The sequence below is a fragment of the Hordeum vulgare genome, chromosome 7H (assembly GCF_904849725.1).
Source record: "Hordeum vulgare subsp. vulgare chromosome 7H, MorexV3_pseudomolecules_assembly, whole genome shotgun sequence".
Taxonomy (NCBI): Eukaryota; Viridiplantae; Streptophyta; class Magnoliopsida; order Poales; family Poaceae; genus Hordeum; species Hordeum vulgare.
In genome coordinates this window covers 306,428,317-306,452,221 of record NC_058524.1, presented here as the reverse complement: position 1 = coordinate 306,452,221, position 23,905 = coordinate 306,428,317, and the positions used below count along the sequence as shown (strand labels likewise).

The 23,905-nt window shown below is 44.7% G+C and overlaps 1 protein-coding gene across 1 annotated transcript; it reads left to right on the top strand.

Annotated features, from left to right (window-relative positions):
* Positions 1-1,781: 1,781 nt before the first annotated feature.
* On the top strand, positions 1,782-11,134 carry LOC123408796 (the record flags this gene model as incomplete). Its single annotated transcript, XM_045101838.1, has 5 exons — positions 1,782-1,800; positions 8,205-8,253; positions 8,392-8,572; positions 9,710-9,800; positions 11,106-11,134. Coding segments are annotated over exons 1-5 (369 nt in total), but the record flags the coding sequence as incomplete, so codon positions are not given.
* Between the last annotated feature and the right edge of the window lie 12,771 nt (positions 11,135-23,905).

Genomic DNA, 23,905 nt, shown 5'->3' with positions numbered 1-23,905 from the left:
CACCCACACAAAGAACACACATGCACACAAGCACTGCCTTCTCCTCTTCGAACAGAGGCACGGCAGCGATCTCCTACGTTGCATCTAATGAGGGGGAAGGGAGGAAGAGAGCAGCCTCACCGAGGGGAAGAAGAAGAGGGGGTCCCGGGTGGAGGAAGAGGCCTGAAGAAGAACCAGGGCTGATCTGAAGTAGATTGAAGTCGAGCGGTTGCAGAATCGAAGTAGGGGAAGGAGTCCGCCGGGACCACGTCGGAGAGGAGGAGCTTCCCGTTGGTGTGGTCGTGTGATAGCCCGATGCCGACGTTCCAGAAGATTCCCCTTGTCTTTACGTTTTCGTCGTGTGTCTATTTTATTTTGTCACATCATCATCGCATCATTCGCATCATCTGCATTGCATCGGCATCTCCGTTGCCGCCAGTTTTCAAAACTTGCATCCGTTGTTAGTTGCCGGTTCTCGTCGTTGCCCGTTCGGAGCCCGACCGCACTCGCACGCGCCCGCGGCACCGTTCGAATCTTGTTTTAAAAGTGTGCGTAAAACTTTCTCTGATTCGGGTGAGATTTGACGCGTGGTGTTATTTTAATATAGGTAGGCCGCTTGTCGAATTTCGTCGCGATCGGAGTCCGTCTGGTACCCGAACGGTCGACCGTAGCGGCACCGTATTCAGTCTACCGTCGGACGTTTGTCGGTGTTTTAAAATGCGTTGCCGCGCCGCTCGTTTTCCCTCTCATCCCCACCTAGCCTCTCTGCAGAGTGCACCGAACCGCCGTGCAACCCAGTCCGAAAACCTCCCGGAACCCGAGCCCGGCGGTCGTGACCGTTGGATCCGGATCAACCCCGTTTTACCGCAAACAGTCACCAGTTTGTCCATTGGACTCTCTAAACTAGTTATTTTTTCCGACCGTACGATCTGAATCGAAGGGTCCAAATAATCCCTAATCTAACCTACCTTATATATAGACCACCTAATCTAACCTAGCCCTAGCTTTCCCATCCATCAATTCCCTCGCCGCCGCCACCCCAGTGAAAAATTTCCCCTTGGCATCCATCCCCATCCAACCACATAGCTGAGACCGCCTTCCTTGTTTTTCGCCGCCGTCTCCCTTCCTCGTTTTCCCCCGCCGTCCCAATCGCGCGCGCGCAACCCCTTCCCTCGGTCTGCTCCAGCAGAGCACCAGCAGCCGCGGCATCCCGCTCGTTGCACCCCCGCGTGGGCTCCTGCAGCGCTCGGTTTTTCCCACACCCCGCGTTGACCAGCGGTCTTTCCCAATTCAGCCGCCGCCAGCTCCCGTGGTCCCGACCCTCGCCGGAGATGCCCATCGTCCGAGTCCGGAGCTTCCCCGTGCCTCTCTCTCTTTCTCCTCCCTGCTTTTGTTTCTCTCTCTCTCTCTCTGAGAGTTCCCTCTCTCTGTTTCTTTTGCAGCTATAGGAGTCATTGGGTCGTCGTTCAGGTCCGCCCCGTCGCCACCGGCCGGCAACCCGTAGGAGCTCGCCCCGTTCCCGCGCGCACAAGCCGAGAGGAGAGGAGCTCCTCCACGTTGAGCCTCTGCGCGCCTCCCTTCCTTCCCTCTCCTTTCCTCCTTTGCTCTCCCTCTCTCTCAGACCATCTTTTCCGAACCAGGAACTTCCGCACCATGGATGGGGTCGGCGTTGACCCAGCCGACTGCCTCCAAAGCACAGCTAGGTGCCGGATCTGGACGGGGGCAAGGCAGTCAGCCCGTTCCCGCAAACTTCGCTGCAGCCCGAGCTCGCCTCCAACCGTCAGCAAGCCTCGTTGTCGCGTATGTCTGCTGCATCTGAAGGTGAGATCCCGGTGCGTTCGTGGAAGACTAAGTCTCGACCTTCATATGGTTCAAATTCGCAGGACCCGTAGTTGGACGCAAACATGACCGTAGCCAAGTGGCTAGCGCCGCTCGTTTTCATCCAAGGGATCTGGGGTTCAAATCCCAGGCACCCCTAATTCTACTTGGTTTGTTTTTTGGTTCAGGTCAAGGGATCTGGGGTTCGAATCCGAGGCACCCCTAATTCTACTTGGTTTGTTTTTTGGTTCAGGTCGGCCCCTTATGCACCTTCATATTTGGTAAACCCATATGTTATCACAGTTGCTTCGTAGCTGGACTGGTTGGTGCCTTAGTCTCCACCGAAGAGGTCCCGGGATCAAATCCCATGGAGGCCTCAATTCTTTTGCTACTGAGTTCATTTTTTTCTCTTGACCATAGCACCACTTGGGCCGATTTCAGCCCTGGGCCACTGCACAATAGTGCAATTCGGCCCATTGTTCTTTTTTTAACGTCGTGAGATTTTTTTTTCAACTTCCAGGGACTTTGCTAATTTCACGAAAAGCTTTGTTTTTCAAACGAGCGTAGTTTCTAAACCGTTCATCGGATTGGAGTGATTCAAATTTGTAACTTGTCTAGAATTTCGTGTAGGTTAATAATTTCCAACTCTCATGCATAATTAGAACTGTTTAGTGTGTTGTTTGCATCGGTTTGCATGTCGACGTGTTGAAAACGGTTTAGGTCGTAACTATTTGTCCGTAGCTTCGTTGGAGATGTGCCATATATGTAAATGGACCAGGACGACGAGTAGAATCACGTGAACCACTTTGTTTTGCCGTTTAACAAACCTAAAATGTGATTAGGACAAATCTGGACAGTATTAAGATTTAACACGTGGGGTCATTTCGGAGATGCTATATGTCGTTTCCGGTCTCATTTAAAATGCCTAGCTAGGTAGATTAATTTGTGCTTCACCCTCGTGTCATGTTTAAAAACATTTAATATAGTCGTGTACCTGAACGGGAGTGAACTAAATAATTAAATGTGGAGTTTCGTCGATATGCAACTTCACTTAATGTGTAGTGTTTGATTGTGTGAATTGTCATGTCGTGACTTGCATATACTCAGCTGCTCATGCATCATATGTGTTGTACATCGTGTGGTGAATTCCATGTGTTGATTTGTGTTTCCTGTTTGCTTCGTCTCGATAGAGTTCCGCAGCGTGCCGGATTGTGAGGACCTGTTCGACTACGTCGGTTCGTCTGCTTCACGGAGTCATTCTTCTTTCAAGCGGGATCTCAGGCAAGATGACCATTTCCCCATATACCATTACTATCATTGTCGTGCTAGCATTACCGTTTCTATCGATTATGTCTCGTTACCTACCACATGTTAAATATTAGCCTCTCAACAATGCCATGAAAACCTTCAACCTGTTCAACCTAGCAAACCACTGATTGGCTATGTTACCGCTTGCTTAACCCTGTGTTAGCGTTGCTAGTTGCAGGTGCAGTTGCTTCCAAGTGATAACATGGGTTCCTTGTCATATCACCCTATTAAATGCTATTTACTTTAATGCACCTATATACTTGGTAAAAGGTGGAAGGCTCGGCCTTTCTAGCCTGGTGTTTTGTTCCACCTTTGCCCCCTTAGTTTCGGCTACCGGTGTTATGTTCCATAAACACGATCGGGGTTGTTATGGGGACCCCCTTGATAATTCGTTTTAGATTAAAGCTGGTCTGGCAAGGCCCAACATTGGTACTATTTGCCCAACATAATAATTCTGTTAAATTGAAATGCATAGGGAGTTAGCGCTACCTGAGGAGTAATTCTACATAATACAGGGAGGGCCAGTGTTGATGGTGCTGGTCCAAAATAGAGCACTGTGCGGGGCCACCGCGAGGAAACTCGAGGTTTGGCACTCGTACGCGTAGCTTATCCGTCGTGTCCTGAGAACGAGATACGCGGCTCCTATCGGGATCGTCGACACGCCGGGCGGCCTTGCTGGATTAGTTTTACCTTTGACGAGATATCTTGTGCATCGGGATTCCGGTGATGCTTTGGGTAATCTCAGAGTTGAGGTTTTCCACTAGGGAATCCGACGAGATCGCGAGCTTCGTGATCGAGGATTTCTATGCGGCTTGTGGTAATTTGTGATGGACTACTTTGAGCACATCGTTATCATTCAGATTTCTTAATATCTCGGGACGAAGGATGTTCGTAATTGCTTCAATACTAGTAGTGGCGAGATAACCCCGATGTCCCCAGTACTGGTGCAGATTGTTCGGGAGTACTGCCATACTTTGTATCGTTGTGATCACGAGGGTCTGTTGTAGATGAAGGTCCGAGATTCTAGTTGTGTGTTGACGGATGTGATACAAGTGACGGGTTAGTATAAGAGTTGTGTGATTATTAATCCTTGTATCCGTGTACCAGATTGCATGACCAGATATTTCGGGAATTCATAGGTGGGAATTCAAGTAGTTGCTTATAGGACAATCTTCCAACAAATGCATGATGTTAGGTTGGGGTTCGACATCTAGTGGATTCGTTTGTTCACGGTCGACTTACAGCGGTACACGTTATGTCTTAAAGAGTCCTTGTAGCTTGCTATGACTCGGGGACACTTCGTATGTCGGGTGCACTGCCTTGCACTTGATGCTACTGTAAGGATCGAGCCCGTGCGATCCTGTCCATGAAAATATCGGACGAAATCTTTCTCATGAGTTTGTTCTGGCTTGTTTCATAAGCCTCACCCTTTGTTTTGTTGGAATATGGTAATTCAAGTTGCTTCGGTGTCAAGTGGTGATTTCAGATCTTTTCTAACAGGTGTTCTCATATTTTTATGAGAGTATTAATTCTTTTGCTCTATCAATTGTCTTATCAATTCCTTTCAACCAGAGTCATCGTATCAATTCCATTCAACCGGTGTGCTTCTCTTCAACTGAATTCAAACTTATCTAATTTTGCAAGATCATTCTCTCATTTTATTCCGGAGTTCATCTCGTCTGTCCCAAGTTGTCTTTGTTTTTTTCCCCGCCCTCCCGCCCTTTTCTTCATTGTTTGGATGTCATCCAACTGCATTTCATTTCAGTAATGCTTCCGCTATCTCTTCTTTCTTTCGTAACCGGTGATTCATGGTGAAGATTCTCAGGAGCTTCGTGTCATATTTGTTCATTCTTGTCATCCTTACCGGTGAATTTAATTTAGTTGTCCGTGTTCATCATATTCCTTTCGTCCTTGTAATTCTTTCCTGTGTTGGAAGTTCTTATCTAGTCTTTTGTTGGCATTTATCTCTATTCTTTCCGGAGCGTTGAAGTTATCCCAGAAGTTTCTTGTCCTCAATTCTGTAATTATTTCGAGGTGCTAACCTCATCTAGTTCTCTTCATACCGGTGCAATATCTCTCCTCTAAGCAATCTTTTCTAACGGTGTTTTCTTCGAGTGGGCCCATAACCCACAGGTTTTTCCCAGGATCTGTTATAGCTTTTTAATCTTTCCGGAGATCTCTAATTCTTTCATCTATGACGTAAGTGTGAATTTCATCAGTCTTATTCCTTCTTCAAGATCTATTTGAGTTAAGTCTCATAATTTTGGCTCAACCTTTCATTCTTCATGATTCCGGAGTGTCTCAGTATGCTTGGTGTTGTTCTCATCGTCATTCTCAGCTTGCAATTCGAAGGAGTGTTTCTCTCAGTCTTGTTTCATTCTTGTGAAGATTGTCATCTCAGCTTCGTGTATCCTCTCATTTGTTGTCAATCATGAGTAATCCCTTTTTCTTGCTATCCGGTGTTTTTCTGAGTTGTTTTCATTCTCGATCCTCCGAAGGCCATCATTTCAGAAGACTTTTTCGTTCTCAGCTTTCAGCTTTCATCCTCAATTCTCCTCAATTGTTGTTTCTTCGATCGTCTCTCGATTATCCGGTGCGTTGTTCAAGTTTTCTTTCAGGTGGATCATGATCTCTTCATTCTCATGTGTTTCCATGCATTCTTGGAATTTCCATTCAGTTGTGAATTCTTAGCGGTGCTTCCTTCAATTATGCTTCAAGTGGTGCTTACCTATCTCCCTCTTCAAGATTCTTTCAAGAATAAGTGCTACGCTAATCCGTTGCTTATCATCAATTAAACTTGATGAAGGATAAGCATAACGTAATTCTTATTCTTGTTCATAGTGATTTCAATTCTTCTTCCGGAGTGGCTCACGATATCAATTCCTTTTTATCAAGTGTGCTTATCTTTTTTTTCGGATTTCCAAGTTCTATCAAGTATCTCTTGGTGAGGCTTCTTCAAAATCTTGGCAAGGTCATAATCTTATTCTTTTCTACCTTGATATCTTTGCATCATTCATTCGTATATGGAGGTCCTTCATGGTGGTTCTTCAAGGTTTCAATACATTATCAAGTGTTCTTCAAGATTCTTGTTGGAGAACCTCAAGTATCCTTTCTCTTGCATTTATAGGTGCAATTGTTCTTCCTTTATCCTTTGAGGTGGTATTATAGCATTCTTGTTACTGTAGGAGCCTCGAAAAGTTTTTTTTCAAGTATGAGATAATTAAACCCACCAATTCTATGATCATGAGATATTTTCAACCCATGATTTCTTCATTGAGCTATTTTGGTTTGGATTTCACCTAAAGCTTTTCCTATGGATTGTTGCTATTATGGTGCTTGTCATTAATCCAAGTTCTCAATGTATCCTCTTGGTGTAGGAAATTGTTCATATCTTGTTTCTCCCAATCAATCCTTGTTTCTTTTAGTGGTTGGTTGTCACCTCATATTTGCTGAGATGATTTTCACAAGCCCGCTACTGTCTTGTTCTTTTCGTTGTTGTTTTTCCAACAACTTCGTTTAATTCTTCTCGCAAGGGTGCTTGTCAAGTTCATTGGAGTTTATAGTTGTCATTCTCTCTTCATTCTCTTCTTCCGAATGAGCTAGTTCATATTCTCTTCTTCCGGAGGCATTGTGTTGTTGCTCTTTTGGGTCTATTATGTTGTTCTATCAAGATCATGGTGTTCCCTTGCTCTATTTACTTGTTTGTTGTGAATGTTGTCTATTTCTACCTTCTTACCGAATTTTTTGTCCCATTTTCCTACCGAAGTGCTGCCGAAATTTTCCGTGAATTCTTGCTTCCTTCTCATATCAGTCCTCAGCGCCTTGCAACCTTCAAGGATTGTTGGTTTCACTCGTTTGTCAACGAAGCGACAAAGTTTTTACCTCTTGTTCTTTCTCATCCTCCCCCCTTTCATTCTTGGATCTCGGGGCGAGATCCTCTTGCAGTGTAGGAGAGTTGTGACAGCACGATGCCGACGTTCCAGAAGATTCCCCTTGTCTTTCCGTTTTCGTCGTGTGTCTATTTTATTTTGTCGCATCATCATCGCATCATTCGCATCATCTGCATTGCATCGGCTTCTCCGTTGCCACCAGTTTTCAAAACTTGCATCCGTTGTTAGTTGCCGGTTCTCGTCGTTGCCCGTTCGGAGCCCGACCGCACTCGCACGCGCCCGCGGCACCGTTCGAATCTTGTTTTAAAAGTGTGTGTAAAACTTTCTCTGATTCGGGTGAGATTTGACGCGTGGTGTTATTTTAATATAGGTAGGCCGCCTGTTGAATTTCGTCGCGATCGGAGTCCGTCTGGTAACCGAACGGTCGACCGTAGCGGCACCGTATTCGGTCTACCGTCGGACGTGTGTCGGTGTTTTAAAATGCGTTGCCATGCCACTCGTTTTCCCTCTCATCCCCACCTAGCCTCTGTGCACAGTGAACTGAACCGCCGCGCAACCCAGTCCGAAAACCTCCCGGAACCTGAGCCTGGCGGTCGTGACCGTTGGATCCGGATCAACCCCGTTTTACCGCAAACAGTCAGCAGTTTGTCCATTGGACTCTCTAACCTAGTTATTTTTTCGACCGTCCGATCCGAATCGGAGGGTCCAAATAATCCCTAATCTAACCTACCTTATATATAGACCACCTAATCTAACCTAGCCCTAGCTTTCCCATCCATCAATTCCCTCGCCGCCGCCACCCAGTGAAAAATTTCCCCTTGGCATCCATCCCCATCCAACCACATAGCTGAGACCGGCTTCCTTGCTTTTCGCCGCCGTCTCCCTTCCTCGTTTTCCCCGTCGTCCCAATCGCGCGCGCAACCTCTTCCCTCGGTCTGCTCCAGCAGAGCACCAGCAGCCGCGGCATCCCGCTCGCTGCACCACCGCGTGGGCTCCTCAGCGCTAAGTTATTCCCACACCCCGCATTGACCAGCGGTCTTTCCCAGTTCAGCCGCAGCCAGATCCCGTGGTCCCGACCCTCGCCGAAGATCCCATCGTCCGAGTCCGGAGCTTCCCCACGCCTCTCTCTCTTTCTCCTCCCTGCTTTTGTTTCTCTCTCTCTCTCTCTCTGAGAGTTCCCTCTTTGTGTTTCTTTTGCAGCTATATGAGTCATTGGGTCGTCGTTCAGGTCCGCCCCGTCGCCACCAGCCGGCAACCTGTAGGAGCTCGCCCTGTTCCCGCGCGCACAAGCCCAGAGGAGAGGAGCTCCTCCGCGTTGAGCCTCTGCGCCTCCCTTCCTTCCCTCTCCTTTCCTCCTCTTCTCTCCCTCTCTCTCTGACCATCTTTTCTGAACCAGGGACTGCCGCACCATGGATGGGGTCGGCGTTGACCCAGCCGGCTGCCTCCAAAGCACAGCTAGGCGCCGGATCTGGACGGGGGCAAGGCAGTCAGCCCGTTCCCGCGAACTTCGCTGCAGTCCCAGCTTGCCTCCAACCGTCAGCAAGCCTCGCCATCGCGTATGTCTGCTGCATCTGAAGGTGAGATCCCTGTGCATTCGTGGAAGACTAAGTCTCGACCTGGATATGGTTCAAATTCGCAGGACCCGTAGTTGGACGCAAACACTACCGTAGCCCAGTGGCTAGCACCGCTCGTTTTCATCCAAGGGATCTGCGGTTCGAATCCCAGGCACCCCTAATTCTGCTTAGTTTGTTTTTTGGTTCAGGTCGGCCCCTTATGCACCTTCATATTTGGTAAACCCATATATTATCACAGTTGCTTCGTAGTTGTACTAGTTGGTGCCTTAGTCTCCACCGGAGAGGTCCCGGGATCAAATCCCATGGAGGCCTCAATTCTTTTGCTACTGAGTTCATTTTTTTTCTCTTGACCATAGCACCACTTGGGCCGATTTCAGCCCTGGGCCACTGCACAATAGTGCAATTCGGCCCATTGTTCTTTTTTAACGCCGTGAGATTTTTTTTCAATTTCCAGGGACTTTGCTAATTTCACGAAAAGCTTTGTTTTTCAAACGAGCGTAGTTTCTAAACCGTTCATCGGATCGGAGTGATTCAAATTTGTAACTTGTCTAGAATTTCGTGTAGGTTAATAATTTCCAACTCTCATGCATAATTAGAACTGTTTAGTATGATGTTTGCATCGGTTTGCATGTCGACGTGTTGAAAACGGTTTAGGTCGTAACTATTTGTCCGTAGCTTCGTTGAAGATGTGTCATATATGTAAATGGACCAGGACGACGAGGAGAATCACGTGAACCACTTTGTTTTGCCGTTTAACAAACCTAAAATGTGATTAGGACAAATCTGGACAGAATTAAGATTTAACACGTGGGGTCATTTCGGAGATGCTATATGTCGTTTCCGGTCTCATTTAAAATGCCTAGCTAGGTAGATTAATTTGTGCTTCACCCTCGTGTCATGTTTAACAATATTTAATATAGTCATGTACCTGAACGGGAGTCAACTAAATAATTAAATGTGGAGTTTCGTCGATATGCAACTCGTTGCATATTGAACTTCACTTAATGTGTAGTGTTTGATTGTGTGAATTGTCATGCCGTGACTTGCATATACTCAGCTGCTCATGCATCATATGTGTTGCACATAGTGTGGTGAATTCCGTGTGTTGATTTGTGTTTCCGGTTTGCTTCGTCTCGATAGAGTTCCGCAGTGTGCCGGATTGTGAGGACCTGTTCGACTACGTCGGTTCGTCTGCTTCACGGAGTCATTCTTCTTTCAAGCGGGATCTCAGGCAAGATGACCATTTCCCCATATACCATTACTATCATTGCCGTTCTAGCATTACCGTTTCTATCGATTATGTCTTGTTACCTACCACATGTTAAATATTAGCCTCTCAACAATGCCATGAAAACCTTCAACCTGTTCAACCTAGCAAACCACTGATTGGCTATGATACCGCTTGCTTAACCCTGTGTTAGCGTTGCTAGTTGCAGGTGCAGTTGCTTCCATGTGATAACATGGGTTCCTTGTCATATCACCCTATTAAATGCTATTTACTTTAATGCACCTATATACTTGGTAAAAGGTGGAAGGCTCGGCCTTTCTAGCCTGGTGTTTTGTTCCACCTTTGCCCCCTTAGTTTCGGCTACCAGTGTTATGTTCCGTAAACGAGCGCTCCTAACACGATCGGGGTTGTTATGGGGACCCCCTTGATAATTCGTTTTAGATTAAAGCTGGTCTGGCAAGGCCCAACATTGGTACTATTTGCCCAACATAATAATTCTGTTAAATTGAAATGCATAGGGAGTTGGCACTACCCGAGGAGTAATTCTACATAATACAGGGAGGGCCAGTGTTGATGGTGCTGGTCCAAAACAGAGCACTGTGTGGGGCCACCGCGAGGAAACTCGAGGTTTGGCACTCGTACGCGTAGCTTATCCGTCGTGTCCTGAGAACGAGATACGCGGCTCCTATCGGGATCGTCGACACGCCGGGCGGCCTTGCTGGATTAGTTTTACCTTTGACGAGATATCTTGTGCATCGGGATTCCGGTGATGCTTTGGGTAATCTCAGAGTTGAGGTTTTCCACTAGGGAATCCGACGAGATCGTGAGCTTCGTGATCGAGGATTTCTGTGCGGCTTGTGGTAATTTGTGATGGACTAGTTGGAGCACCCCTGCATGGTTAAATCTTTTCGGAAAGCCGTGCTCGCGGTTATGTGGCAACGTGGAAACTTTGTTTAACACTTGTTCTAGATAACTTGAAGTTAACTTAATTAAAATATGCCAACTGTGTGCGTAACCGTGACTGTCTCTTTCGTGAGTTCTTTCTGTGATCGAGGACACGGTGGGGTTATGTCTGACGTAGGTAGGTGTTCAGGATCATTCATTTGATCATCAGTAGTCACGTCCGTTATGCGTAGATCTTTCCCCTCTTATTTCTTGTACTCGTGAGATTAGCCACCAAATATATGCTTAGCCGCTGCTGCAACCTCACCACTTAATCATGCCTCACCCATTAAGCTTTGCTAGTCTTGATACCTTGGAAATGAGATTGCTGAGTCCCCTGTGGCTCACAGATTACTACAACACCAGTTGCAGGTACAGGTAAAGGTTACTTGACGCGAGCGCGTTGATTGTTCACTTGGAGTTGCTTCTTCTTCTTCTTCATCATCGATCTAGGATGGGTTCCAGGCCGGCAGCCTGGGATAGCAAGGATGGACGTCGTTCTTATTTTTCTCGTTTGTCTTCGTCCCTAGTCGGACCCTGCTCTTAATCTTGATGTTTATGTAATGTACTGATGTGACAATGATGTAGCTTGTGGCGAGTGTAAGCCAACTCTGTATATATATATATCTCTTCTTTTCAGTACATGTACTTGTAATGATATCCATTCTTGCGACACGACGAGATGCGCTTCTATCCCTGACGAGGCCTTCATGCCAAATTGAGGATAGGGTCGCATCTTGGGCGTGACAGGTCGCACCCCAGCCTCACCGATGACGGGAATGGAACGCAGAGGCCTACCCCGACCTCCCTCGCATGGTGGCCGGCGCCGAAGGCGATTGATGCACAGACGACGACGACGCGCTATTGTCCTCTCTATGCTACCCGATCTATAGAGAGCTTACCTGGGGAGGAAGAAGGAGATGGAGGGAGGTGGCGGCGCTAGGAGGGGAAAACGCAGAACCCTAGGTACTAGAACGCACGCCGAGGCTATATGGGGGCCGCGGATGGGACGGCGCCGTCAAACCCTCTCGCTCTCTCTCTGGAGTCTCTGACAGAAAGCAGGCACAGGTCGACGCCGTGAGGAGAAGGAAGAAGGAACGCACTAGGTGGGCTCTCGCTTGGGAACAGAGAGAGATGGGCCTCAGGAGGGAGAAGTAAGCCCATGTTGGCGACAGGCAAGAGAAAAGAAACCCACTGGGGTTTCTTATTTAAAACCAACGCACACAAAGAAATAAATACACATGCTAAACTATTGATGCTAAAAACAAAGCAAAAATACCCCTGGTCATAAGGAATTATGACCTATTTGAATAAAATATAAAAGGAATATTTGGGGCAACTAAATATTTACAAAACATAATTTAATCCTCTGTTTTTTGAATATTTGCACCTTTCAAACAAAGTTTCAAAACACTAAATTCATATCATTACAATCACCACAAAACATACTAAAACATGGGCACTTTTGAATCAAGGATGGGACAAGTGAATATTGACTTTGAGATAAATAAAGAGGAAGAGTTTTGAAACCTAGAAGCAACCAACATAGTGCTCCCTACTTTCAAATGCACTACTCCACAACATATCACTTAGCAACACCTATCAACACACATCACCACATCACATACCACTACTACACATGGATCACAAAGGCACAAATAGAAAGACATGGATGAATGGAATGGATGCATGCATGTAAGGGAAAGCAAGACAAGGTGACACATGAAATAACACATGCATTGAGCTCTCATGGCAATGACAAGATGGACCCACATACAAAAGGTTCAAAATAATGCAAGTTACACTCTTGGGGCATTACAAACTCTCCCACACTACAAAAATATCTCGACCCGAGATCTAGGACTGAAAGAACACTGGGAATTCAGAACGGGGATCATCCTCGCGTTCCCAAGTAGCCTCTTTATCGGAATGGTGTGACCACTGCACTTTGAGAAATTTGACAGTCTTGTTGCGGGTCTTGCGCTTAGTCGCCTCGAGAACCGCAACTGGATGCTCACGATAGGATAAGTCGGGTTGAAGGTCGATGTTTTGAAGATGAACAGTGTGCTCGGGAGTCTTCAAGCATCTCCGGAGCTGAGAGACATGGAACATGTCATGCACATTTGCAAAGTTTGACGGGAGCTCGAGCTGGTACGCAAGGTCCCCTGTCTTGCCAACAGCTCTGAAAGGACCAATGAAACGAGGCGCAAGCTTGCCTTTGATGCCAAAGTGTTGTGTACCCGTCATAGGGGACACCTTGAGATAGACGAAGTCATCAAGCTCATAAGACATGTCATGATGCTTGCTATCATAATAGCTCTTCTGACGGGACTGAGCTGCTCTGAGATTATTCCGAATGACCCGACACATCTCTTCAGCTTCTTCTATCAAGTCATTCCCAAGATTCTGACGCTCGCCGGTCTCGGACCAGTTGAGCGGGGTACGACACTTCCTGCCATAGAGAATTTGAAACGGAGCTTTGCCTGAACTAGCTTGATAACTGTTGCTATACGAGAACTCAGCGAAAGGCAGACAGTCTTCCCACTTCATGCCAAAAGAGATAACACAAGCTCTCAACATATCCTCAAGGACCTGATTGACTCGCTCCACTTGACCACTAGTCTGAGGATGAAAAGTTGTGCTGAATCGTATCTTTGTACCCACTGTAGACTGAAAAGAATCCTAGAACTTGGAAGTGAAGATACTTTCGTGATCCGAAGAAATCATCGTAGGAATGCCGTGCAAAGACACTATCCTGGAAATGTACAGCTCTGCAAGCTGAGCTGGGGAGATGGATTCCTTGACTGGAAGAAAATGAGCCACTTTACTCAACTTGTCGATGACGACGAAGATGGCATCATTACCCTTCTTGGACTCCGGAAACCCGGTGACGAAATCCATCTCAATATGGTCGAACTTTCACTCGGGAATGGGCAATGGATGCAAAAGACCTGCTGGACGTTGATGCTCTCCTTTCACCCTTCGAAATACATCACATTCATTTAAGAATTGAGCAATCTCACACTTCATGCGAGTCCACCAGAAGGTCTGTTTCTAGTCCTGATACATCTTGGAGCTTCCTGGATGTATAGAGAGCACAGAGTTATGAGCTTCTTCCATGATTAACTTTCTGAGATCACCTTTCGGAACAACAAAACGATCCTCAAAGAACAACGTTTCTCTGGCATCAACATTGAAACATTTATATTTGGGAAGACCCTTTGGCGCGCCAATCTTGACTTTCTTCACCATTGGATCAAGAAGTTGTGCTGCTCGGACCTGATCTTCCAAGGTAGGAGAGATCTGAAGATTTGCAAGAAATCCCTGAGGTACTAACTGAAGGTTGAGCTTTCTGAAAGATTCACAAAGGTCAGGCTGGAGAGGTTTCAGAATGAGACTGTTGTAGTAAGCCTTCGTGCTCAGAGGATCTGCCACAACATTAGCTTTGCCCGGCGTGTACTCAACACTCGGATTAAAATCTTGGAGCATTTCCACCCAACGAGTTTGCCGGAGATTCAGGTCAGGCTGGGTGAAGATGTACTTGAGACTCAAGATAAAGCAAGACGAACCCAAATGCTCCTGCTCATCGAGATAAAGCAAGACGAACCCAAACGCTCCTGCTCATCGAGTTGCCTCTTAAGTTCCTTCAACTCTTCTGGACCCAATTTGTACGGCCGTTTGTACACAGGCTCAGTACCTCATTCAAGCTCAATAACAAATTCAACTTCTCGGTGCGGAGACATTCCTGGCAGCTCTTCTGGAAACACATCTTCATATTCACAGACCACTGGGACTTGCGAAATAGGATTAATCTCACCCTTTTCAATCAAAGAGAACAGACGGATTGTATCATCGCGCGCCGCAAATATAATCACGTCCTCCGAAGAGTGAGTCAGCTTCACTTCTTTAGCTTCACAATCAATCGATGCCTTGTTCATGGTCAGCCAGTCCATACCAAGGATCAAATCAATATCGCAATTGCCCAAGACAATTGGAGATGCCAGAAAAGAATAACTACCCATCTTGACAGAAACACCCGGAACGAACAACTTATAGCTCATCCGCATACCCAGAGACACAACTTGCAATGACTTGGGTAAAAGCTCGGTCGCAATATTATTACCAGATGCAAAGGGATATGACCTGAAAGAATGCGATGCGCCAGAATCGAACAACACTTTAGCAGGAATATCATTGACGAGGAGGTTACCCATGATCACATTTGACGAGTTTTCTGCCTCAGCCGCATTCACCACGTTGACTCGAGCAGACCTGGGGTTGAACTTCACAAGAGCATTGATACGTCCATTTTGCATCATGTTTTCATGTTGATATTTATCGCTTCTTGGGCTGTTACTTCACTTCACGGTACAATTCTTATGCTTTTTCTCGCTTATTTTGCAAGGTTTACATGAAGAGGGAGAATGCTGGCAGCTGGAATTCTGGCCTGAAAGTGGAGCAAAGTTGAGATACCTATTTTGCGCAACTCGAAACACCTTAAAAATCAACGAGGATTTTTTTTCCGGATTTATAAAAAATACTAGGCCCAAGAATTGCCAGAGGGGCGCGTGCAGGTGGCCACAAGCCTGCACGACGCGGCCACCCCCCAGGTCGCGCCATGAGGGCTTGTGGGCAGCCTGCTGGCCCACTTGCCCCACTCTTCTTCTATATGAAGGGTTTCATGTGGAAAAAATCACGGAGGTGCTTTTTCGTGGTTTCGCCGCCGCTACGAGGCGGAACTTGAGCAGAACCAATCTAGAGCTCCGGCAGGACGATCATGCGGGGGAAACTTCCCTCTCGGAGGGGGAAATCATCGCCATCGTCATCACCAACACTCTTCTCATCGGAGGGTACCCTTCACCATCAACATCTTCATCATCACCATCTCATCTCCAAACCCTAGTTCATCACTTGTAACCAATCTCCGTCTCGCGACTCCGATTGGTACTTGTAAGGTTGCTAATAGCGTTTATTACTCTTTGTAGTTGATGCTAGTTGGATTACTTGGTGGAAGAGTTTATGTTCAAATCCTTGATGCTACTCATTACCTCTTTGGTCATGAATATGATTATGCTTTGTGAGTAGTTACTTTTTTTCCTGAGGACATGGGATAAGTCATGCTAATAGTAGTCATGTGAATTTGGTATTCGTTCGGTAATTTTATATGTTGTATGTTTTTTTTCCTCTAGTGGTGTTATGTGAACATCGACTACATAACACTTCACCATTATTTGGGCCTAGAGGAAGGCATTGGGAAGTATTAAGTAGATGATGGGTTGCTAGAGTGACAGAAGCTTAAACCCTAGTTTATAGTTGCTTCGTAAGGGGCTGATTTGGATTCACTAGTTTAATGCTATGTTTAGACTTTGTCTTAATTCTTATTTCCTAGTTGCGGATGCTTGCGAGAGGGGTTAATCATAAGTGGGACGCTTGTCCAAGTAAGGACAGTACCCAAGCACCGGTCCACCCACATATCAAACTATCAAAGTAACGAACGTGAATCATATGAACATGATGAAAACTAGCATGACAGAAATTCCCGTGTGTCCTCGGGAGAGTTTTTCCTCCTATAAGACTTTGTCCAGGCTTGTCCCTTGCTACAAAAGAGATTGGGACACTTTGCTGCACCGTTTCTACTTTTGTTACTTGTTGCTTCCTATGGATCATCTCACAACACAATCACTTGTTACCAACAATTTCAGTGCTTGCAGATATTTCCTTGCTGAAAACCACTTGTTAGATTCTTCTGCTCCTCATTGGGTTCGACACTCTTACTCATCGAAAGGACTATGATTGATCCCCTATACTTGTGGGTCATCAAGACTCTTTTCTGGCGCCGTTGTCGGGGAGTGAAGCGCCTTTGGTAAGTGGAACTTGGTAAGGAAACATTCATATAGTGTGCTAAAATTTATTGTCACTTGTCACTATGGATACTAATCCTTTGAGGGGCTTGTTCGGGGTATCTTCACCTCGAACGGAAGCACAAAGAGTTGCTCCTCAACCTGCTGCACCTACTGAAAATATTTGCTTTGAATTTCCTTCAGGTATGCTTGAGAAACTGCTGGCTAATCCTTTTACAGGAGATGAAACATCACATCCACACTTGCATCTGATCTATGTAGATGAAGTTTGTGGTTTATTTAAGCTTGCAGGTGTGCCCGAGGATGAGGTCAAGAAGAAGGTCTTTCCTTTATCTTTGAAGGATAAGGCGTTGACATGGTATAGGCTATGTGATGATACTGGATCATGGGACTACAATCGGTTGAAATTGGAATTTCATCAAAAGTTTTATCCTATGCATTTAGTACATCATGATCGGAATTATATTTATAATTTTTGGCCTCGTGACAGAGAAAGCATCGCTCAAGCTTGGGGGAGGATTAAATCAATGCTATATTCATGCCCCAATCATGAGCTCTCAAGAGAAATTATCATTCAGAACTTCTATGCTCGGCTTTCTCATGATGATTGCACCATGCTTGACACTTCTTGTACCGGTTCTTTTATGAAGAGAGATATTGACTTCAAATGGAACCTTTGTTGAGACAAATACCTTTAGTGATTTTAGCGCTAAGTATGGACTTGACTCTGAGATAGTAGCTTCATTGTGTGAATCCTTTGCTGCTCATATTGATCTCCCCAAAGAGAAGTGGTTTAAATATCATCCTCCTTTAGAAGTCAATGTAGTTAAACCCATTCCAGTTGAAGAGAAAGTCATTGCCTATAATGATCCTGTTGTTCCCAGTGCTTACATTGAGAAACCACCTTTCCCTGTTAGGATAAAGGATCATTCTAAAGCTTCAACTGTGATACGTAGAGGCTATATTAGAACACCCACACCCCCTGAGCAAATTAGAGTTGAACCTAGCATTGCTATTATCAAAGATCTTCTGTCCGGCGATGTTGAGGGACATGCTATTCACTTATGTGAAGATGCTGCTAGAATTGCTAAACCTCACGCTAGAGACAAACATAGGCCTGTTGTTAGCATGCTTGTGGTTTCTGTTAAGATAATAGATCATTGTTATCATGGTTTATGTGACTTGGGTGCTAGTGTTAGTGCAATACCTCAATCCTTATACGATGAAATCAAAGATGACATTGCACATGTTGAGATAGAGCCTATTGATGTCACTATTCAGCTTGCCAATAGAGATACTATCTGCCCTGTGGGAATTCTTAGGGATGTTCAAGTCTTCTGTGGTAAAATGAAGTATCCTGCTGATTTCCTCATTCTTGCTACCGCACAAGATAGCTTTTGTCCCATCATATTTGGCAGACCTTTTCTCAATACTGTCAATGCTCATATTGAATGTGAGAAGCAAACTGTCACTGTTGGCTTTGAAGGTGTGTCACATGAGTTCAATTTCTCTATGTTTGGTAGACAACCTCATGAAAAGGAGTTGCCTAGTAGGGATGAAACTATTGCTTTAGCTTCTATTGCCATGCCTCCTACTAACCCCTTAGAGCAATACTTGCTTGAGCATGAAAATGATATGCATATGGATGAAAGGGATGAGATAGATAGAGTTGTCTTAGAACAATATCCTATCCTTAAGAATAATCTACCTGTTGAACTGCTTGGGGATCCACCTCCACCAAAGGGTGATCCTGTGTTCGAGCTTAAACAGTTGCCTGATACTCTTAAGTATGCCTATCTTGATGAAAACGAGATATATCCTGTTATAATTAGTGCTAGCCTCTCAGAGCATGAAGAAAAGAAGTTGCTAAAAACTCTGAGGAAGCACCGTGCTGCTATTGGATATACTCTTGATGATCTTAAGGGCATTAGTCCCACTCTATGCCAGCACAAGATTAAAACCGATCCTGATTTCAACCAGTTGCTGATCATCAAAGGAGATTAAATCCTAAGATGAAGGAAGTAGTAAGGAAAGAAATACTCAAGATCCTGGAAGCGGGTATTATCTATCATGTTGCTCATAGCGATTGGGGGAGTCCGGTGCATTGCGTCCCTAAGAAGGGAGGCATTACCGTTGTCCCTAATGATAAGGATGAATTGATCCCATAGAGGATTATTACTGGCTATAGGATGGTGATCGATTTTAGGTAATTGAATAAAGCCACTAGGAAAGATCATTACCCTGTGCCTTTTATCGACCAAATGCTAGAAAGACTATCTAAACACACACACTTTTGATTTCTAGATGGTTATTCTGGTTTCTCCCAAATACCAGTTGCACAATCTGATCAGGAGAAAACCACTTTCACGTGCCCATTCGGTACCTTTGCTTATAGACGTATGCCTTTTGGCTTATGTAATGCACCTGCCACCTTTCAAAGATGTATGATGGCTATATTCTCTGACTTTTGTGAAAATATTGTCGAGGTTTTCATGGATAACTTTTCCGTTTATGGGTCTTCTTTTGATGATTGCCTCAGCAACCTTGATCGAGTCTTACAGAGATGTAAAGACACCAATCTTGTCTTGAATTGGGAGAAGTGCCACTTTATGGTTAATGAAGGCATCGTCTTAGGACATAAAATTTCCGAAAGAGGTACTGAAGTCGATAAGGCTATGGTTGATGCAATCGAGAAAAGGCCATACCCCACAGATATCAAAGGTATAAGAAGTTTCCTTAGTCATGCTGGTTTCTATAGAAGGTTCATCAAAGACTTCTCCAAAATTTCTAGGCCTCTTACCAATCTCTTACCAAAGGATATTCCTTTTGTTTTTTACGATGATTGTGAGGAAGCCTTCGAAATACTTAAGAGGGCTTTGATAACCGCACCTATTGTTCAACCACCTGATTGGAACGTACCTTTTGAGATCATGTGTGACGCTAGTGATTATGCTGTTGGTGCTGTCCTAGGACAAAGAGTCGATAAGAAGTTGAATGTTATTCACTACGCTAGTAAAACTCTAGACACTGCCCAGAGAAACTATGCTACTATGGAGAAGGAGTTTTTAGCAGTCGTGTTTGCATGTGAAAAGTTCTAGTCTTACATAGTTGATTCCAAAGTCACTATTCACACTGATCATGCTGCTATTAAGTACCTTATGGAGAATAAGGACGCTAAACCTAGACTTATCAGATGGGTTCTCTTGCTACAAGAATTTGATTTGCATGTTGTTGACACAAAGGGTGCTGATAACCAAGTAGCAGATAACTTGTCTAGGTTGGAGAACGTTCTTGATGACCCACAACCTATTGATGATAGCTTTCCCGTTGAGCAACTGAATGTCATCAATGCTTCACGTAGTGCACCGTGGTATGCCGATTATGCGAACTATATTGTTACCAAATATATACCACCTAGTTTCACGTACCAGCAAAAGAAGAAATTCCTCTTTGACTTGAGACATTACTTTTGGGATGATCGTCACCTTTATAAGGAAGGAGTAGATGGTGTTATTAGACGTTGTGTACCTGAACATGAACAGGGACAGATCCTACAGAAATGTCACTCTGAGGCCTACGGAGGACACCATGCGGGAGATAGAACTGCACACAAGGTATTGCAATCAGGTTTCTATTGCCCACTCTCTTCAAGGATGCCCGTAAGTTTGTCTTGTCTTGTGACGAATGTCAAAGAATAGGTAATATTAGCAAACGTCAGGAAATGCCTATGACCTATTCACTTGTCACTGAACCATTTGATGTCTGGGGCTTTGATTGTATGGGACCTTTTCCAAAATCCAACGGGTATACTCATATCCTAGTTGCTGTGGATTACGTCACTAAGTGGGTAGAAGCTATCCCCACTAGTAGTGCTGATCACAACACCTCTATCAGGATGCTGAAAGAAGTTATGTTCCCTAGATTTGAATCCTAGATATCTAATGACCGACGGTGGTTCACACTTCGTTCATGGTGCTTTCCGTAAAACGCTTGCTAAGTACGATGTCAACCATAGAATTGCGTCTCCCTATCACCCTCAGTCCAGTGGTCAAGTAGAGCTAAGTAATAGAGAGATTAAACTGATTCCGCAAAAGACTGTCAACAGGTCTAGAAAGAATTGGTCTAAGAAGCTCGATGATGCACTGTGGGCTTATAGAACTACCTATAAGAATCCCATGGGCATGTCTCCGTACAAAATGGTGTACCGTAAAGCATGTCATTTACCTCTTGAGATACATCATAAAGCTTATTCGGCAATCAAAGATCTCAACTTTGATTTCAAACTTTCTGGTGAGAAGAGGTTATTTGATATTAGCTTGCTTGATGAATGGAGAACTCAGTCATACGAGAATGCCAAGTTGTTCAAAGAAAAGGTTAAGAGGTGGCATGATAAGAGGATACAAAAGCGTGAGTTCAATGTAGGTGATTATGTCTTGCTATATAACTCTCGTTTAAGATTCTTTGCAGGCAAGCTTCTCTCTAAATGGGAAGGTCCCTATGTTGTTGAGGAAGTATATCATTCCGTTGCTATCAAGATCAACAACAAGGAAGGTAATTGTCCGAGAGTGGTAAATGGGCAGAGAATCAAGCATTATATCTGAGGTACTCCCATAAATGTTGAAAGCAATATCATCAATACCATAACTCCGGAAGAATACCTAAGGGACATTTATCACCCTGTTTCAGACTCCGAAAACGAAGAGGTATGTGATTCGGTAAGAAAACAGAGTCCAAAACTTTTCCAGTAGAAAATTTTCTCCGTTTCGGAATATTTGAAAAAATAAAAAAATTGGAAGTAGTCCTGAAAGTGCGCGAGGAGGCGACAAGCCTGCACGGCGCGGGCCCACCCCCTGGCCACGCCGTGAGGGCTTGTGGCCAACTCGTGCACCTCCTGGACTCCGTTTTCATGCAGGGTACTCCTTCTGGTCTGAAAAAAATATTATATATACTCCCGTTTGGTCTGACCCCTGCACCACGCAGATTTCCTTTGTTTTTCGTTTCGAGCCTGTTTCTGTTGCAGATCTAGATTGCTATGACTTCCCCAAAAGCTCCGAAGGACAAGATCTTCGAGAAGGTCATCAATCCCTACCTCACGGAGTGTTGCAACACCCTCAATCTATCGAGATGCCTGAGGGGATGTTGCACATCCGTGATGTTGAGGGGCCTAAGAAGACCGGAAGCGTGGAGAAGCAATGGAACAACAAGTCTTCAAGTGCCAAGGGATGATGGATCGTGGACTCAATGTCAACCACATGATGATCACGGAGTTCACCAACAAGCACATGATTGATGCCAATGACATTGGGAAGCACCTCTCCAGGCTCTATGACAGGATTGATCAACTCCAGGCCCAGATCTATGACCTACAGAACCAAAACGGTGAGTATGAGTATAGATTTAAATCAATACGGTTGGCTGCAGATTTGAGGATTCCGGAGACTCGTTCATCTTTCCATGATGGAGCACCTATGCCTTGGAAGACGGTGGATCGAACTCATGTTGCAACAACTCATCCACCACCACCAAAGGAAGAAAACTAAACATGGGTATGGGCAATCCCCTTGGCTTGTGCCAAGCTTGGGGGAGTTTCCCCGGTATCGTATCACCATCACATCTTTTGCCTTTACCTTTGTTTTAGTTTTCCTTTTCAGTTTTCTTTTTCTCTAGTAGATTTAAAAGTATTAGTGTTTTAGTCTTGAGTTTTGTTTTGTGTCACCCCCGATGTATTCGAGCTCGTGATCCATATAATAAAGAGTGTCTTAGTTGAAGGGCTTTGCATCTTGCCATGATCAAAAGAGTGAGAATAGAACGAAAGCATGAAAGATCATGTAGTGACCTTATGGGAAGTGATGGCTTCACATATAAAAAGAATGAGGATTGAAACTTGTTGAGGGTAGGCAAACGTAGACCTTGGTCATTGTTGCAATTAATAGGAAGTGATAAAGAAGGAGAGGTTCACATATAAATACATCATCCCTGACACCATCTATGATTGTGAACACTCACTAAACTATTGCATGCCTAGAAGTAGATGTTGGACAAGGAAGACAACATAATGAATTGTGTTTGCTTGGCTCCGAACAATGTTATATGATTAGAGATCCCTTAGCATGTGACGATTGCTTCCACCTCGTATTAGCCAAACCTCCCACACTAAGTAGAGATACTACTTGTGCATCCATAAACCTTCAACCCAGTTTTGCCATGAGTGTCCACCATACCTACCTATGCATTGAATAAGATCTCTCAAGTAAATTGTCATCAGTGCAAGCAATAAAAATTGCTCTCTAATATGTATGATCTATTAGTGTGTGGAAAATAAGCTTTGTACGAACCTGTGATGAGGAAGACATAAAAACGACAGACTGCATAATAAAGTTCTTTATCACAGGAGGCAATATAAAGTGACGTTGCTCCGCACTAAGAGGACACGCATCCAAACCTCAAAAGCACAGGACAACCTCTGCTTCCCTCTGTGAAGGGCCTATCTTGTACCTTTACTTTTTGCCCTTGAAAGAGTCATGGTGATCTTCACCAATTCCATATTTCGCCTTTATCTTGGCTAACGCCATATGCTTGGGAAAGATCTATATTCATATGTCAACTTGGAGGTAAGTATTCATGAATTATTATTGTTGACATTACCCTTGAGGTAAGCAGTTGGGAGGCAAAACTATAAGCCCCTATCTTTCTTTGTGTCTAGCTGAAACTTTGATCTCGTGAGTACCACGTGAGTTGTAGCAATTGTAGAAGATCGAAAGAATGATTGAGTATGTGGATTTGCTTTGCAAACTCTTATTTGACTCTTTCTGATGTTGTGATAAGTTGCAATTTCTTCAATGACTACAGGCTATCGGTTCTTACTTCTCGGTAAGGTTCTTGATCCATGCTTTACTTTGTGAAGGAATTATCACTTTAGCATGAGAGATTATATGTTGGTATTGTTGTTCTGATCATGATCATGATGCATGCATGTTCGTATCTTCTTTTGTCGACACCTCTCTCCCTAAACATGTGGACATATTTATTGAGCTAGGCTTTCGCTTCAGGACAAGCGAGGTGTAAGCTTGGGGGAGTTGATACATCCATTTTGCATCATGTTTTCATGTTGATATTTATCTCTTCTTGGGCTGTTATTTCACTTCACGGTACAATTCTTATGCCTTTTCTCTCTTATTTTGCAAGGTTTACATGAAGAGGGAGAATGCCGGCAGCTGGAATTCTGGCCTGAAAGTGGAGCAAAGTTAAGATACCTATTATGCGCAACTCCAAACGCCGTAAAAATCAACGACGATTTTTTTCCGG